Here is an 18,468-nt window from a genome sequence, read left to right as displayed (position 1 = left end):
GAAGAAGAAAGATTGACATGAATTGAAAATATCTTTCAGAAATAACAACTCAGTGATAGCTATTTTTGAACACATTGAACACATACAACTATTTTGAAATCATTTGTTAATCAGTAACCAATATCAGTAATTTAAATGTTTACGCTATTACTTTAGACTTCAGAAACAAAACGTACCACATTCTTCTTTTGGCTCATCAGAACCATCTCCACAGTCATCCTCCCCATCACATTTCCAACGTGCAGGAACACATCTGCTTGTACCTTTACAGTGGAAGTCATCTGTGCCACATGCAATTTGAGCTGAAGTCAATCAAAAAATAAAATGAAACAGAAATAGCCATGACTATAATTCATAACTCAAAACAACTTAACATTACATAAATCAAATGTATGGCTTCTTCTTCCCAATACACAGATATCCATTTAGTATATGTACTGTGTCACATTTAATAACAATGAAGGAAATAGCAGCTCAAAATTTCTCTCAGGATGATTGTTTTATCAGTGCTCAGACAGCATTTTCCACTTAACCTGATTATTTCTATCAGCACTTTCTGCTTTTGTTGCAAATGCCAAGATCATAACTGGTTTCAGAACCAAAAATAAGAAAAGTAAAATTATGTTTTTTAACCTCTCTGTTGCATAAGTGAAGATGTATGCTGTCCTATCTAAAATATCTTGTCCTGAAGGATGGTAACTCAGAGAGACCTGATGCAGAATACTAAGTGATATGGATTAGCTAAGTCTGGAGCATTATCTTACTTTAAAAACAATATGGCACAAGCTAAAGTTGACAAAAGGACAATTTGGATCTGTTGTCCTCAAGAACATCACCACAGAAAGAATGATTAGCAGTTTATTTTGTTTTCTGTGCATGGTGTTGGAAGTACAAACCTCAAGATTCATTCCAGTTAGATAGCATGTTGGGGGAACTGCAAATTCTTTTTCAGTAAGAGTGAATAGCTACTTCTTTTCCATGATGAACTGAATAACATACCTCATCAGTAGCTTTCATGATCAGACTATGCTATTACAAATAGATGCCACAGCCACCAGAATGATGTAATATTTAACATAAGTGTGTCCAATTGAATAACATATTAACAAAGCTCCCATGTCCTGGTCAATGAACCCTCTGCTATGAAACATACTGGCTTGATTAAGGCAATCATTATATATTATACGGGTTTGATTCTTGCTCTTTCTACTTTTGTTTTTATTCATAATCTCAGCAAATGTCTATTTGTGCTATGTTCCCCAAAACAACCTGACCTTTTTTGAAATACAGCATAATGAAGTTTATTACAACAAACAAAACAAATCCAATTTCAACTTGAATTGGTCAAATTACATTTATCACATTTTGAAAGGCATCAAAATTTGAGAGAGCATCATTGAATTGAAGGTCCTCTATCTGCATTCATTAGGTTCTGAAACTGCCCAAAAATTTACTGCAACACTCTGTCAACTATGGGTCTCTGTGTCCTCCAGTCATAATACTCTTATTGACTTCAATATGTTTCCTTTTTTATACATGATGATGGTAATGATGACATCAACGCCTTTTTTCTACTCTTGTATATTTTCAGTCTATTGTTTCTTATTTTTGACACCTCCCTTCATTTCACACTCTCTTTTCATTCCCTATATTATTTTTTCTATTTCCTTCCCCCTCTTCTGAGGTGGGAGAGAACATCCACATCCCTCAGATAATTTCATTTAGCTTCACAGAACACATGCTACCAGTCACAACTAATATTTATCTCCTATTACTATCTTAAGTTTGAATGAATGCTCTTCTGAAACATAACAGTGCATTTAACCAGATTACAAGAATTAACAGCTGTATCAAAAATATAGCCAGCTTCCATAAAAGTAAACTGCAAGTCAGTTTAGAAACATGTTATGGAAGGATATTGTTTTGAAGAACACTGTACATGTGGTTATAAATAACCAACGTATTGATTACAGCTATATTTGCATTTTTCCTTTCATTGAATTTGGAACATTAAAAAAAATTCAAAACACCTTATGAGCTAAGGAAGCTATACACCAAATTAACCCTGTACATAATGTAATCTATTTGGAATAGACTTAAGGTACCGCACAGGTTTCTTACTTGAAACAGTTAACTTTATTACAGAGCTCTTTTAGAAGCTACGTGCTTGAACCAGATCCATGACTAGAAAGCTCCATTCCTAAGATTACCCGCGCTTAGGGCTCATTCATCAGTGCAATAATGTGACACCGAAAGGCATTAGGAAAGGTTATGCCTACAATCACTACATTTCCTCCCCCTTTAGTTTTTTTTACACTTCCTATTTACAAAGAATATTTTAATTCACAATATATACGAATATACGCAGGCCATGTGATTAAAGATTAAGTCTCTGAGGTGGTTTTCTAATTCGGTTAGAGCGGCGTAGGCTCACCACTTGAGATTCTACCACTGGATCAGCATGATCAGGAACTGCAGCATTAGGGACATCTTTAGACAACGGCAATTCAGGAATAGGTAATTCAACAGAGACATCGGGTATGTCTATTCTAGGTCGATCTGTCACTTCGGGGATTAAAGATTTGACATCAATTACAGGTGGAATACCTGGTTGTTGGAATGTTTCTCTACTCCTTAGATGATCCACATGTTTTTGAACAATCTGGTCTTCCACTTCCACTTGGAATGATAAGGGTCCAGTTTTAGAGACAATTGTACCAGGAGCCCAACTAGGACCATTTTCAAAATTCTGCACAAAAACTGTATCTCCCATAGTAAATCTTCAAGCATTGCTATGGATATCATGATTCACTTTCTGACTACCCTGGTTCTTCTCTACTTTCTCCTCTCAGTTTGGAAACCAGACTTAATCTTGGATAAAAGTGGTGTTTCATTAGTAACTCAGACAGTGTTGAACCCGTAGTTGCATGAGGAGTCATACAATAATTCAGAAGAAAATGTAAAAGTCAAATTTCTAAAGTACCTTCGGAAAACTTCTTCATTCTTGATTTGAAATCCGCACTGATCTTTCAGCTAACCCATTTGATGAGGGATGACAATGGTGCTGCTTTATTATGCTCAAATCCATGAATCTCTGAAATTCTGTGCTAGCGAAGACAGTACTGTAATCCAAAACAATGACTGTTGGTAGACCATGTATCCTAAAACATTGGTGCAGCTTTTCAATATTTGTACACCATGTCAGTGATCTAATTTCATACACATCCATCCACTTAGAACACGCATCGATGATCAATAAAAACATGGTTGCTAAAAATGGATCCACATAGTCTACATGTAGTCTAACCCAGGGTCAACCAGGCCAATCCTACAGATGCAGTGGAGCTGAAACAGGCAACTTCTGTTGTTGCTGACACTGGAGACAGTGCTTGACCACGCTTTCAATGTCACTGTCAATGCCTGGACATCAGACATAGCTTCGCGCAAGCATCTTCCTCTTCAAAATGCCTGGATGTGCACTGTGAAGCTCTGTCAAGTGTGGTTCTCTTCCTTGTGACGGAACGACGACTCTTGATCACCATAACAAGATTCCATCTGGACAACTTAACTCCGTTTTACATGCATGGAATGGTTTTATCTCTTCAGAAATTGCTGAATTCGACCATCCATGCAATAACTGGTCTCAGACTTTTGACAAAATTGGATCCCTGTTTGTCCCATTCCTTATTTGCTTCGCACAGACCAGTGAAGAGTCCAAGAAATTCAACACAAGCACAACTTCTTGTGGCAATAGAGCACGTACAATGTTACCTGGGCCAGAAATTTCTCCCATTGACTTGACTGATCAAGTCCACGCCACCATTTTACGTGGCGGGCCAATTAAGGACCGCCCTTCGTGACATGCGCCGGGAAGCACTGAGCGATCCCTGTGCGGGCTGGGAGGATTCCCTGAGTGGTTCCCTGCGCTCTTTCGCGCATGCGCAAGATAGAGAGCAAAGATCTCCCTGAGGCATGGAGCTGCCTCAGGGAGATTTGTTTAAGTTATGGAAATTTGAATAAAGGCGGGAAAAAAATTTAAGGGCATGCCCCCTCATGTGAAACTGTCACCTGAGCTGGGAGATGTCCATTGTTTATTTCAAAAACTTTTATTTAAGTAATAAACTCTTCATGAAGCCTCATCCCGCCCATGGATAAGGTTTCATGAAAAATGCAAAGGCCGCCTGGCCTATTCATCCACCTGCCAACCTTAAGGTTGGACGAGCAGCTCAGTTAATTACTTTAATTACTTTTTAATAGGCCTTAATAGGCCTTTGACAGTTTGGCAGGCGCATAACCGACTTGGTTGTGCACCCACCGCACTGAATATCTGAATGACATTGGGATGTCACCGGGTGTCATGTGACGTGTCAGTGAGCGGGCCCTGCACTCCCTGCTCGATGACAGGAAAATGCTGCCCCTGGTAACAGAAGATGACTTTTTGTGTTTGCATTTGTAATATGCACACCAGGATGGTGCATAAAGATGTACTCATACGCCAATAAAGTCAAAGCCCAATGTTGAAGTTTTGCTGAGGCTGGAATGGTTTTATCCTCACTAAATAAAGCCATTAGTGGTTTATGATCCGACACTATGGTGAAATGTTGTCCATGCAAATATTGATGGAATTTCTTCACTCCAAATATCACTCATAAACCTTCCTTTTCTAGTTGGGAATAACCCTTCTTGGCTGCAGAGAGGGTTCTGGAGACAGAGGCTATTGGCCTTTCGGATATGTATTCTGCCTCTTCTTTTTCTGTTTGCCGCAGAGTTTTGTTCCGTTCTTCATTTTGATTTCACAGTCAGCCAAATTCCTCTCTGATGAAATCTTAACTTGGTTCAGTTCGGTGGTTGAGCTACCCATGTCTTCGTTACCCACTTGTATCTTGGAAAGTTCCATGAGTTTTTCTTCTACTGCCTGTTTTGTTTCATTCAGCTGATTCTTTAGCTCTTCTGTCTCCTTTTTGTATCTCTTGGCTTCCTCCCAGAACATTGAACATTGTTGAGTCTTCTCTGCCAACTGTTTCTTCAGTTTGTCAGAGTGACACTAAATTTGTTTTGTTTCTCTTATTGATTTCCTAGTGGAGCCAACTCTGACCTGAACGGTCCTTGCATCCCGTGAAGGCCTGTCGATTCTCCTAACTTATTTCAAAATACACTGTCATATTCCCTTAATAGCTCAGGAATTCCTTCTGTTCTCACATGAAATACTTCTGGCCAGTTGTGTTTAATTTTTTGTAACTAATCATGGCCCAGATGAATAGGTCCTTCACTTGTTACAATGATCACTGGAAGCTGGGCTCTCTGTTGCCTACAGGACACAGGTACTGTGGCAATGCCTTTTTCCTGAATTGACTCTCCAGTGTATGTCTTCAGTTGAGCTGTGGTTTGCTCCAGATTCAGTGGCTGGGTACCCGCATTTAGGTATTTAAATGTGTGCTCTCCCAACACTGGGGTTGAGGCTCCTATGCCTACCTCCATGACTAGAGGCTTCCCATTCACTTGAAGGATGATGATTATTGGGCCAGTTTTTACTGTTTTGACATTGTATAGGGAATAGATAGATATCAGTATCAGCACCTTCTGGTTCTGATATGTTGTGCACTTCAATCATCTTGGTCTGCTGTCTGATTGGCTGTCTCAATTTCACATTGTATTGCTTTATCACGTGCCCTTTTTTGTGGCAGTGGCAGCATTTTGCCTCTTTAAATCTACAGGTTTCTAGTACATGGTTACCCCACATTGGTAACAGATTAATTTCTGAATAACTGCTGTGATGCCTTTTCGTTTATCGAGCAGCAGAGACTGTCTCCTGCTTCGTGGCTGTCTCTCTGGTTTTCGCACCAAGCCTGGAGGTAGATTCCTGCCCCAACTGAAAAATGGCACCATGTTGCACACTCTTTAAAGCCTGCGAATCCCTCTCAGCACTCTCCATTGCTAGCGCTATTTCCATGGTGTGTTTCAAATCAAAGTTAACTTCTACAAGTAAACAGTGCTGAACGGTGTCATTGTGAACGCCACCAACCAACTGGTCCCACAACATGTCATTGAGTGAATCTCCGAAGTCGCAGTGTCTCAGTCAACTGTTTCAACTTCGCTACATAAGTTGCGAAGGACTCTCCCGGGGTCCTTACTCTGCAGTTAAACTTAAATCTCTGCATAATTACCAATGGCTTCGGCTGAAAATGCATCTTCACAAGGTCTAGCAACTGGTTAAAAGATTTAGAATTTGGCACATTCAGGGTCGTCACACTGCAGATGAGGTTATATGTCTCGTTACCACAGGCACTTAAAAGAATTGCTTTCTGCTTCTCCTCCACTGTTATTGCATTCACCACAAAATAAAAATCTAGGCGCTCTATGTACTGGCTCCAGTCTTCCATGGACGAGTTATAAGGTTGATTCTGCCGATAAGTGGCATAACTGGTGAGTATACTTTTCTTTCTTTGCTTAAGAACTGATGTACTCATATTCAGGAGGCAAGGTGCAGCATCAGAGCTATTTATCCTCATTGCCAAATGTAATGAACCTGATAACTTTACTACAGAGCTCTCTTAGAAGCTACATGCTTGAACCAGGCTCACAACTAGAAAACTCTGCCCCTAGGGCTCATTCATCAATACAATCATGTGACTCCTGAAGGCATCAGGAAAGGTTATATCTACAATCACTACACTACCGGCGCTCAGGAAAAAAATACTTCAAAGAAAAGGTGTATATATACTGTTTACATTTTAAATGATGCACGTCCTAGAGTACCAAAAGTACCTGGATCAGCTACTATCTTTTTTTAGTTGGGGCAGGGAGGAGGTTCCACTACATTTCATAAGAACCAGAATATCCTTTCTGTGAGAGAGGGTTCTCAGTGGATGACTTGAGTTCTTGCTCTGTGGGGGAGTTGGCCAGAGACAGGGCCCATATTTTTGCTCAGCGCCTGGGGAAGAAGCGTGTTGGAAGAGAGACACAGCAAAACGGGAGGTGCCATTGGGCTCAGACAAGTTGCACAATGATCCACAGTTTCAATGTTCAAACACTCACTGAAAACCCGCTCCCCTTGTATAAAATGAGAATCCATGCTGGCCTCACATCGCACTCCAAATTAGGTTTTCCTATGCTGCTATCTCTCTGAGATGAACTTAAAAATGTTTATAGTTTTAGCCTCTACCGCCACTAGCACCAAAAATTAAACTCTAATTGCTCACTAGGATATGCACCTTTCAAAAAAAACAACATATATATTATATATGCACACACACACATATATATGTGTATGTGTATGTTTTTCCTTGTAATAATTTTTTTCAGTAGATGATATTAGCTACAGGGTTAATTTGCTGCCAAGGTCATTTCACGTGTAAGGTCCTGGGACATTCTCTCACTCATAGGTTTTGCAGGAAATTGAACCTGTTTATGGAACCTGCTTTTTTATCATAAATGTGAGTTTTGGGACACAATCTAAACAGTGACAACTGCATTGCAGCTTTCTCAAAGAAATAAATACATGATAAATTACAGTCATACTGACTGCCATCAGAATGTATGGCTAGTCTATTTTTAACATTTCCCCCAAATCCTTTATAACTTAACAGATTGTCTCAATCGTCATTAGGTGCATATTTAGATGTACAAGCTTTATCCAACCATAATACAAAATCCTTCATTTGCATTTTAATCAAATTATAAATAGCTTACTGCAATTTGATTCATCAGACCCATCTGCACAGTCGTGATCCTTGTCACAGACCCATTCTTCAGGAATGCAGCGTTTAGTTACAGCACACTGGAACTGATTTGGAGAACAGGTAACTTCAGCTAGGGGCAAAGTTCGAAAGTGTTCTGTTAGAACGTTACTAGTGACATTGAGTGTAAGCAAAACTTCCAGTTTAATGAATGGCAACATTCAATTCAGACTTGGCTGCTGACATATTTTTTACATTCAAGTTCTTACTCTGTTGAAATGCATTAAATTTGAATTACAACTAGCTATCACTTTGAAAATGTATAAATAATATTTACAGAATCCCTATCTAAATTGCAGCCTTGCAGTTCTGAATGACATTCAAATTAAGTTAAATAATATACATACAAATTGCTCAAATTAGATTATGCATTTTGAACCAATTTTTAACCAAATTCAACTATAAATCATCCAACTGATTAGTTTCTTTAGTGGCTTCTATTTTATGCTTGTATTTGCAAAATTTTGATGGATTGAATTAATCACAAATTAAGGCATTAACTGAACTGAAGAAACCATACTCTTCTGCTCTTCCGAAGCAGGCATTACTGTGTTTTGCAACCCAACTAAATATCCTGATTTTAGATTTTAAAATGATTACTGATTATGTGAACTAAAAATTCATTAAAAGTAACATGTTTTATAAAAGTGTATTACAGTATCTGCAATTTTATATAGATAGATTCATATTTATTCTGACAAGTAATTTCTGTTGTACAATCACAGCTCTGTTATCCATCAACTCCTATCAGTCTCATTACTTGTAAGAACTGTAAAATTTATCAGCTGGTGCAGGAAAATGAATTCTCAGTATAATACTATTACTCTAAAAGACTTCAAAGTAGAGATCTAGTTTGGTCATTATTAAATGCATTATAGCCAGATAATATGGATGGATTAAATGCCTTAGTTTATAAAAGACTTCATTAGATTTTCTTTTAAACTAAGAGATTTGTGTAGGCTAAGCTTTAGCCTTTGAAATTCTCTAGCTAAAGGTAGTTAAGAATATCATGCAGCATTGAGATCCATTGCAAGGGCCATCTGATTCAGATTATTGGAGTTATTTTAAAGTTCCCAGGATTGATTGTCAAGAGCAGTCCTAATACTGGGAAAACCTGTCAGATTTCCTCTATAGAGACCTGTTGCTAAAATAATAGATTATGAAATACATGATGCCACATGTGCAAACCTATTGAAAAGTATTTTTGCCAAAACAAGATTCTTTCTTCCAATTTTCTTCCTTCTGTACAAAGTGGCAGAACATGTTGAAATACTGTTTCCTCAGTGCCAGTCATTCAGTACCTCATCCAAGTAGCCACTCTTTATGTAAACCCAGGGAATAAACCTGGTGGGATATCTATAGAAGAAGGCCTCATAGCCAAGTCTAATGCTAAGCTCTGCCAACATTCATACTTTCCAACTGCATCAGAAGTGGAAATACTGGCTAATGATTCTCCTTTGCAGGTAAGAGTTACGGGCTAGGGTTTTGTGTTTTTGTCCTTGTGATTTTCTGACCATTTAAGTGAATGGGTCGAAAAATGTGGATTAGAATGAGCAGAAACAGAAAACCTTAGTCACTGAGCCTACTGGAGTGGCTTAACCCTGACAAAAATGCTAACCCCCAAAGGAGCAAGAACTGACCTTGGGATATCCCTTTCTGTATTACTTAGCACTGCACCATTACTGCACCAATTTTACAATTAAGATGCTGATGGACTTTTGGCTAGGATACATTAATATACAAAATACATTATCTTCAAAAGCTGAATGGTGGAACTCACGGCAATCACTTTCATCCTCCCCATCGCCGCAGTTGTCTTGACCATTGCATCTGAAGATGACTGGAATGCATCGCCTCTTTTGTGTGCACTTAAACTGACTTGGAAGGCAAACATGTGTCTCTAAAGAATTAAGAATAAACACAATGTGCTCAATATTCAAAACTGAAATTGTGTGTATGATATCTTAATGTTTTCTGAATCTAAAGCTAAGCAATTCTAATACAGTACTTACCACAGTTTGCTTCATCAGAATTATCCCCACAGTCATTCTCACCATCACAGATAAAGGCAGGTTTAGTGCATATTCCCGTACCACACTGAAATTGCCCTGGCCTGCATTTAAATTCAGCTGGGAAGTTCAAAGAAACATTGCTTATAGAAAGAAGGAACTATAGTTAATTTGTGATAAAAGTTAAGGGAAACATGCAAAGGAGTGGTAACAGATTTCTGTTCTCTATCTAATTAATATTACAATGTCTTAGCTGGTTCATAAAAGCAGTAATACATTCTCATTTGCAACTGCTGCCATCTGTTTTATTAATGAACATATTAACATATGGGCACTTTCAAACTATTATTGGCACCACAGGTAGTAATAACTGCACATAAGGGGCAAAATAATGCAGCACCTTTCCAGGGAAGGTATTTCCCTTGTATTAACAAAGAGTCTTATTTGATATTCTTCAGATACAGTATAGATTGAATGGTAGATAATATTAAACACACATATTGGTGACAAAATGATTAAAAATACTCACGACAGTATTCAGGTTCATCTGATCCATCTCCACAGTCATCTTCTGTATCACATTTCCACCAGAATGGAATACATTTATCATTGCTACAGACAAACTGTTGAGACAATATTATGAATTTACCATATAATTAGACCATGTATGAAATAGTTATTTATTGTCATATGTTGCACAGTATATGCAACAACTGGACAAAAATTTGAAACCTGTTACTATTAAGTGACATTCCTTGGCCATTAATGCCTGTTAACTTAAAGTCACTAGGTTGCTGGAGATTCAATATGCTCAAAATTTTAGTGTGCATTGTTAATGATTAGTCGCATTCTCAGCAAGGTGTAGAGTTCTTAGGGAGACAAACAAATGATCCTTTTCTACTGTCTGAGAAGACAGTGACTCATGCTGCTCATGGTGTCCTGAGTGTTCCTTGCAATGCCACAACAGCCTATTAGATATTCTTAATCTGTGAAGCTCGATAGCAAGTGTTGGAAGGCTAATTAACATTGGAGATCATCACAGCCAAGTCCCAATTCTGTTCTCAGCAAGTATCCACAAAAGAAACACTGGATGGCAATCAGGGATAAGAACATTGGATGATTTTTCCTCTCCCCAGCTGAGGATTCAGATACTAAATGAAATGCCCTATTACCATTCTTGCCTTAAGCTCATGTTCATAAAAAATTTGAGCACAACCTAAGAAATGATCTGATCTCTTTATGTCAAAACACCGAAGGAGGATTCCAGTTAATACACCTCCCCAATCTGAACATTGAGCCCTTATCTACAGCCTGTTGTTCCCTCTCTGTTGCTCAAATGTATAATCACTTCCAAGTTTAACTGCTTCGCTACCATTGGACTTGACAAATGACACCAGCAGGAGAAAAAACTTCCTATGATATCCGATCATGTAGAAGTTAAGCCCTGTATGTAACTGCACAGAATGTTTGCCATTCTAAACAAATCTATCTGGTAATGACAATTGGGATGTGGGTGTCACTGGCAAAGCTAACATTTATTTCCCATCCCTAAATACATTTGAAAAGCTGGTAGTAAGCCGCATTCTTGAACCATTGCAGTCCATGTGCGTAGGTACACCAACAGTGCTGTTAGGGAAGGAGTTCCAAGATTTTGACACAGGGACAGTAAAGGAATAGTGATAGATTAGAGGGACCTATAGCATAATGGCAATGTTACTCGATTAGTAATCTAGAGGTCTGGTATAATTGTCCAGAGATAGAAGTTCAAATCCCACCACAGTAATTGGGGAAACTTTCAGGCAGTGGAGTTCCTATGCACCTGCTGCCCTTATTCTTCTGGATAGTGGAGACTGTGGTTTTGGAAGGTACTGTTGAAGGACCCTAGTTGAGCAGTTGCAGTGCATCTTGTAGACTACACACTATTACTACAGTAGTGCACCTGTGTTGAAAGGAGTGAGTGTTTAAGGGGGTGAGTGGGGTGCCAATCAAGCTGGCTTCTTTGGCCTGAATGGTGTTGAGCATCTTGAGTGTTGTTTGAGCTGCACTCATCCAGGTAAGTGGGGAGTATTCGATCACTGTAATTTGACTGTAATTATCACGATAATTTGTGTTCATAGATGGTGGGCAGGATTTAGAGAGTTAAAGAGGTGAGCTACTCACCACAGAACTCCCAACCTCTGACCTGCTCTTGTAATTTATGTGGCTCATACAGTTAAGTTTCTGGTCAACTGTCACCCCCAGGATGATGATGGTGGGGGATTCAGCAATGATAATACCATTGAATGTCAAGGGGAGATGTTTAGATTCTCTCTTGTTGAAGGAGGTCATTGCCTTACACTTGTGTGGTGCGATGTAACTTGCCACCTCCCAGCCCAAGCCTGAGGAGTCCAAGTCTTGGTTCATTAATAGACTTTGTCATTTTCTGATGAATTATCAATGGAACTGAACACTGAGTGATCTTCCTAAGAAATTTTAGCATGGATGCCACTATAGAGCTGCCTCATAATCTTCAGCACATCATGTAACAACTGTCCAGTACTGCCTATGTTAAAAATCAGTATGTTGCTCAACTTTCATTCACTGAATTTGCACCCAGTTGAGGGCATATGCAATACCAGCCAATTTCAGTGCATAGATGTACAAGAAGGACACAAGTGTAACACGTTTAAGAGGAACACATGTCTATGGTCCAATTTTTTCTTCAGATTTCCAGACTTTATGCCTGGGCCCATTATCAAACAGTTTATAGAGACTGCTTGCCACGAAATTGACAACTTCATTATCACCGTATCATGTAACAACTAAGATTGCAGAAGGAAAACTAGATTTTCTCATCCAACAAATTCTGTGTTCTTGACTGGAGAGCATTCTATGATGGGGGAAGTAGATGCAAACCACTTGTTGTGCAGGTAACCAATATATTCCTGAATTGAAGAGGAGACCTGGCCATATTAGCTTAGACTATGAAGCAGGGACTGAGATAATATGCTGGGAGCCCATGGTTGACCCATACTTAGACAGTTATTTCATTTAGCTCTTCCCTCTTTATTGAGAAAAATAGTTAATCAGAGAAAAGTTCTAGATGGGCTAGAGATAAATTGTGTAAGCTGTTTACAAACTGACCATTTAAAACTATAGGTTCTACCTGTTGTGATACACCTTTAAGTGGGTGTGGTAAGTTTTCTGTATACATTACTAGAGGGGAAATGATGCAATGTATCATGTGATTCAGTCTTAGTCTCAGTTTGTTCTGAGGAAGCTACCAAGTCAGATACGTGTACAAGTTCTCCAACTGTGTAATACTGCCACCAAATTCTCAGATCCTTAATAACTGAGCCTACATATTTTTGTGTTCATCAATTCCTTATGTGCAATTGGTGCTTTGATGTTTATTTGTTAGTATGCACAAGAAAAAAACACAGCATGACCAACACTCAAGGTGAAATCTGATCCTCTGAATTTTTATCAAGGATGGAGGAGAGTGAATTAATTTGAATATAATTGGCTTGGGGATATTTGGAGGGCACTGATAAACCTAGAAGTGGTTTCTCATCTAAAATTGGTCAAATTGGAGCAACCGAATTGCCTGTGGATGATTTAAAGTGAAAGTCCATAAAATCTCAGTTTGTCCAGGAAATAACAGTAAACTGATGTTTGTTGTAAAAATCCATCACAATGCTGTCGGGATTTTTAAGTATCTTCAAAAGTTTCTTAGAGCTTTTACTTTTTCTAGGATTGCCATTTTATTCATTTTTGGTTGAACAGTTCTGAACCCACATAGAATATTAAATTTAGGAAGTGGGTGGATCTAATGGGCTGAACTTTTCCCGTTGGCGAGAAGGGGGCGGGGCCCACTCACCGACAAGAAAATGACGTGGGATGACGTCAGGGGGATCTCCCGGCATCATCCCACCCCATTTAAATTTTCAAGGACGCGGGGGCACAGCGCGATCAGCTGTCTACCCACCGACCTGTCAATGGCCAATTGAGGCTATTAACAGGATAATTAAAACAATTAAAGGACATTAAGGTTGATGGGCAGGCCAGGAGTCCTGGCGGGCTTCTGAAAAAACATCTGGCGGGATGAGGTTTCATGTCGGTTTTAAAAAAGTTTAATAAAGTTTTTGTGCATTTTATTAAAATGTCCTATCTTAGCCTCAGAGAGATGTGCGCTTTTTTGTGCGCATGCGTGAAAGAGCGCATTATCGCATTTGGGGAATTCCTCCCACCGCCCCCCACCCCCCTCCCCCCCAGCCTCACCCAGTGATTGGCTGCCCGCCCGCTGCCGAGCCAGTGGGGCCCGCCAGCCCATCAAAGGCAAAATTCAGCCCAATGAGTTTGGAGAGACAGTCTGAACAAGTTGCTTGTCCATCTTCAACAGAAAATGACTATCATACTGCATTATATATACCTTCAAATGAACAATGGCAAATATGTTTTTCTTTTTCAAAATTCTGGGTCAGAAATGCAGTTTCCTCATAATGGATTTGAATAGAATATTTCAAGAGGCCTGGCAATTTCTGTGGATAGAGAAACAGAGTCAATGTTTCCGGATGATAACCTCGAGGTTGATGACTTCTCACACATTCTAATGAAAAGTCATCCACCTAAAGGTCATCGACCTGAAGCATTAACTCTGTTTCTCTATCCAGAGAATAGATAGAGAATACAGAGGCTGCCAAACTTGTTGAGCATTTCCAACATTTTCTGTCTTTTTCTGATTTCCAGCAGCTGGAGGATTTTGATTTGAATGGAATAATTGTTGCTCATTAGAGAAAATTTCTAGTACTCTGACATTCTGCAATATGTATTCCTCTTTAGATTGATTTATCATGTTTAATTAAACTGGAGAGAGACTGGATAAAAGTCTTGTATACCCTCTGCAAGACCTGCCAGATGATGAAGTGTCCATCTTTAGCAGGCTAAAGAATACATGCCTTGCTGCAACTTGAAATGAATACCTTTCCCAGTTACTGTTATGAAATATAAAAAAAAAATGGAGAGCACAATAAGAACAGGACCTAAAAAGTCTTAGGCATGAAGCATTGCTCAAGGGCGTACCAAGCTCTGACCTTGAATTTTTATGAGGCTGGATGGGGAGGTTTGAGGTGCTGTAATGTACTGAGCTCCACTTGTGGCGCAAGTCTTTACCAGCAGGCTAAACACATTTAAAAAAGAACAGGGACACCATATTCTGGAGGTCACTTGGGTAGTCAGAATCCTTTCCCCAACCCTCAGTGCTCACACACACATGCACTGATTTGGCCAAGAATGTCACATATTTATTGATTTACAGACTAGGCCTATCAGACACACAAAAGATGTGTAACTATCTGAACAATTTTCAGCTTATTTAAAAGATTTATATATTTTTAAAATTTGATCATGGGATGTGGGCATCATTGGCAAGGCCAGCATTTACTGCCCATCCCTAATTGCCCTTGTTCAGAGGGCATTTTTTAAGAGTCAACCACATTGTTGTGGGTCCAGAGTCACATGTAGGCCAGACCAGGTAAGGGCAGCAGATTTCCTTTCCTAAAGGGAATAAATGAACCAGATGGGTTTTTACAACAATCAACAATCGTTTCATGGTCATCATTAGACTTTTAATTCTACCATCTGCCACAGCAGGATTCAAACCCGGGTCCCTGGGGCGTTACTCTCGATTACTAGTCCAGCTACAATACCACTATGCCATCACTTCACCACATCCTGAAGTTACAGCCCCAATCAAACTCTCACCTGAGCATTCGACACAAAGAGAAACAAATACAGTGGTTAAAAAGTCAAGAACTAAGCACTTAAAAGATTTAAAATCTATTGGTTTTAAAAGTCACTGTCGTGGTGGGATTCAAACCTGGGTCCCCAGAATATTTCCCTGGGTCTCTGGATTACTAGTCCAGCAACAATACCACCAACTCCCCACCTCCCCTTGAGTTTGAGGAAATATTTTTATTTGGTTGGCTATCACTGAAACTTCCATCCTTTGTGATTCTTCCTGCTCCTGTGCTGTACGAAGGCCCTCGTACAATGTCTTCTCTTATTTTTTCTCCTAAATTTTCCTCAGCTTGCAGTATATGTTTTATTTGACTTCCCAGATGGTAGAATTAAAAGTCTAATGATGACCATGAAACGATTGTTGATTGTTGTAAAAACCCATCTGGTTCATTTATTCCCTTTAGGGAAGGAAATCTGCTGCCCTTACCTGGTCTGGCCTACATGTGACTCTGGACCCACAACAATGTGGTTGACTCTTAAAAAATGCCCTCTGAACAAGGGCAATTAGGGATGGGCAGTAAATGCTGGCCTTGCCAATGATGCCCACATCCCATGATCAAATTTTAAAAATATATAAATCTTTTAAATAAGCTGAAAGTTGTTAAGATAGTTATACATCTTGGTTCATTCATGCCCTTGAGGGAAGGAAATCTGCTGTCCTTAACTGATCTTGCCTACATGTGGCTCCTGATCCAAAGCAATGTAAATGACTCTGAAATGTTGTATCAAAACAGCTACTAAGTCAAGGAGGACTTGGCAAAATTTGCCAATTTTGTGTCAAAATTGAGAGAGCTGTCTCATAGACTAGTCAACAATGTCACATATTTATTGAATTACAGACTAGGCCTATCAGACACACGGAATCATAACTTACAGACAATGTCCCAGACACAACCATCACCATGTCCTGTCCCACTTGCAAATCAGGCCCAACAGAGGTGTCAGTTGGGAGGGAGTTGCCCTGGGAGTTCTCAACATTGACTCCAGCATCAGGCCAAATATGGGCAAGGAAACCTCCTGCTGATTACCATATACCATCTCCGCTCAGCTGATGAATCAGTACTCCTCCATGTTGATCACCACTTGGAGGAAGCACTTAGGTGGAAAGGGTGCAGAATTTGCTCTGGCTGTGGTCTTCAGTGTCCATCATGAATGGCTCAGCAGCACCAATACAGACGAGCTGCCCAAGTCCTAAAGGGCATAGCTGCTAGACTGGGTTTACGGCAGGTGGTGAGGGAACCAATAAGAGGGAAAAACATGCTTGACCTCATCCTCACCAACCTGCCTGCCGCAGATGCATCTGCCATGACAGTATCGGTAGGAGTGACCACCACGTAGTCCTTGTGGAGAAGAAGTCCCGTCTTCATATTGAGGATACCCTCCATTGTGTTGTGCAAAACTACCACTGTGTTAAATGGGATAGATTTAAAACAGGTATAGCAACTCAAAAGACTGGGCAACCATGAGGCACTGTGGGCCAACAGCAGTCGCAGAATTTTACTCAACCACAATCTGCAACCTCAAGGCCTGGCGTATCCCCACTCTACAATTTCCACCAAGTCAGCAGATCAACCCTGGTTCCGTGAAGAGTGCAGGAGGGCATACCAAGGTAGCACTAAAAAAAAAGAAGTATCAACCCGGTGAAGCTACAACACAGGACTACTTGCAGGCTAAACATCATAAGCAGCAAGCGATAGACAGAGCAAAGCAATTCCACAACCAACAGGTCAAATCTAAGCTCTGCAGTCCTAACACATCCACATATATACCACATTGTCAATGATGGGGGAACCCAGTGCATCAGTGCAAAAGATAAGGCTGAAGCATTTGCAACAATCTCCAGCCAGAAATGCTGAGTGGATGATCCATCTTAGCCTCCTTCGGAGGTCCCCAGCGTCACAGATGCCAGTCTTCAGCCAATTTAATGCACTCCATGTGATATCAAGAAAAGGCTGAAGGCACTGGATACTGCAAAGGCTACGGGCCCGCAAGTAGTCCTGTGTTGTAGCTTCACCGGGTTGATACCTCTTTTTTTTTAGTGCTACCTTGGCATGCCCTCCTGCAATAGTTCTGAGGACTTGTATTCTAGAACTTGCCACGCCCCGAACCAAACTGTTCCAGTACAGCTACAACACTGGCATCTACCCGTCTATGAGGAAAATTGCCCAGGCATTTCCTGTACACAAAAAGCAGGACAAATCTAACCAGGCCAATTACCACCCTATTAGTCCACCTTCAATCATCAGTAAAGTAATGGAAGTGGTCATTAACACTTCTATAAAGCAGCACTTGCTTAGCAACTACCTGCTCACTGATGTTTAGTTTGGGTTCTGCCAGGGCCACTCAGCTCCTGGCCTTGGTTCAAACTTGGATAAAAAAGCTGAACTCCTGAGGTGATGTGAGAGTGACTGCGTTTGACAACAAAGCAGCATTTGACTGAGTGGGGCATCAAGGAGCCTTAGCAAATCTGGAGTCAATGAGAATCTGGAGGAAAACTTTCCACCTGTTGGGAGTCATACCTAGCACTAAGGAAGATGGTTGTGGTTGTTGGAGGTCAATCATCTCAGTTCCAGGACATCACTGCAGGAGTTCCTCAGAGTGGTGTCCGAGGCCCAAACATCTTCAGCTGCTTCATCAATGTCCTCCTTCCATCATAAGGACAGAAATGGGGATGTTCACTGATGATTGCACAACATTCAGCACCATTTGTGATTCCTCAGATACTAAAGCAGTCCATGTCCAAATGCAGCAAGACCTGGACAATATCCAGGCTTGGGCTGACAAGTGGCAAGTAACATTCACGTCACACAAGTGCCAGGCAATGACCATCTCCAACAAGAGAGAATCCAACCTTTGCCCCTTGACATTTAATGGCATTATCATTGCTGAATCCTCCACTATCAACATCCTGGGGATTATCATGGACCAGAAACTGAACTGGCGGC

The 18,468-nt window shown here is 40.2% G+C and overlaps 1 protein-coding gene across 1 annotated transcript in view; it reads right to left on the bottom strand.

Moving 5' to 3' along the window:
* LOC121284946 (low-density lipoprotein receptor-related protein 1-like) overlaps positions 1-18,468 on the bottom strand; it is a 1,922,347-nt gene that overhangs the window by 202,779 nt on the left and 1,701,100 nt on the right. The window contains exons 63-67 of the mRNA XM_041200912.1: positions 10,275-10,368; positions 9,749-9,865; positions 9,517-9,636; positions 7,690-7,809; positions 177-302 (exon numbers count right to left, since the gene is read on the bottom strand). Coding sequence (XP_041056846.1) covers positions 177-302; positions 7,690-7,809; positions 9,517-9,636; positions 9,749-9,865; positions 10,275-10,368 — 577 coding nt within the window. The remainder of the gene's footprint in view (positions 1-176; positions 303-7,689; positions 7,810-9,516; positions 9,637-9,748; positions 9,866-10,274; positions 10,369-18,468) is intronic.

The sequence above is a fragment of the Carcharodon carcharias genome, chromosome 12 (assembly GCF_017639515.1).
Source record: "Carcharodon carcharias isolate sCarCar2 chromosome 12, sCarCar2.pri, whole genome shotgun sequence".
In the NCBI taxonomy this organism is placed as follows: Eukaryota; Metazoa; Chordata; class Chondrichthyes; order Lamniformes; family Lamnidae; genus Carcharodon; species Carcharodon carcharias.
Note: the sequence above shows the minus strand (reverse complement) of the source record. Positions and strands in the feature narration are given on the sequence as shown.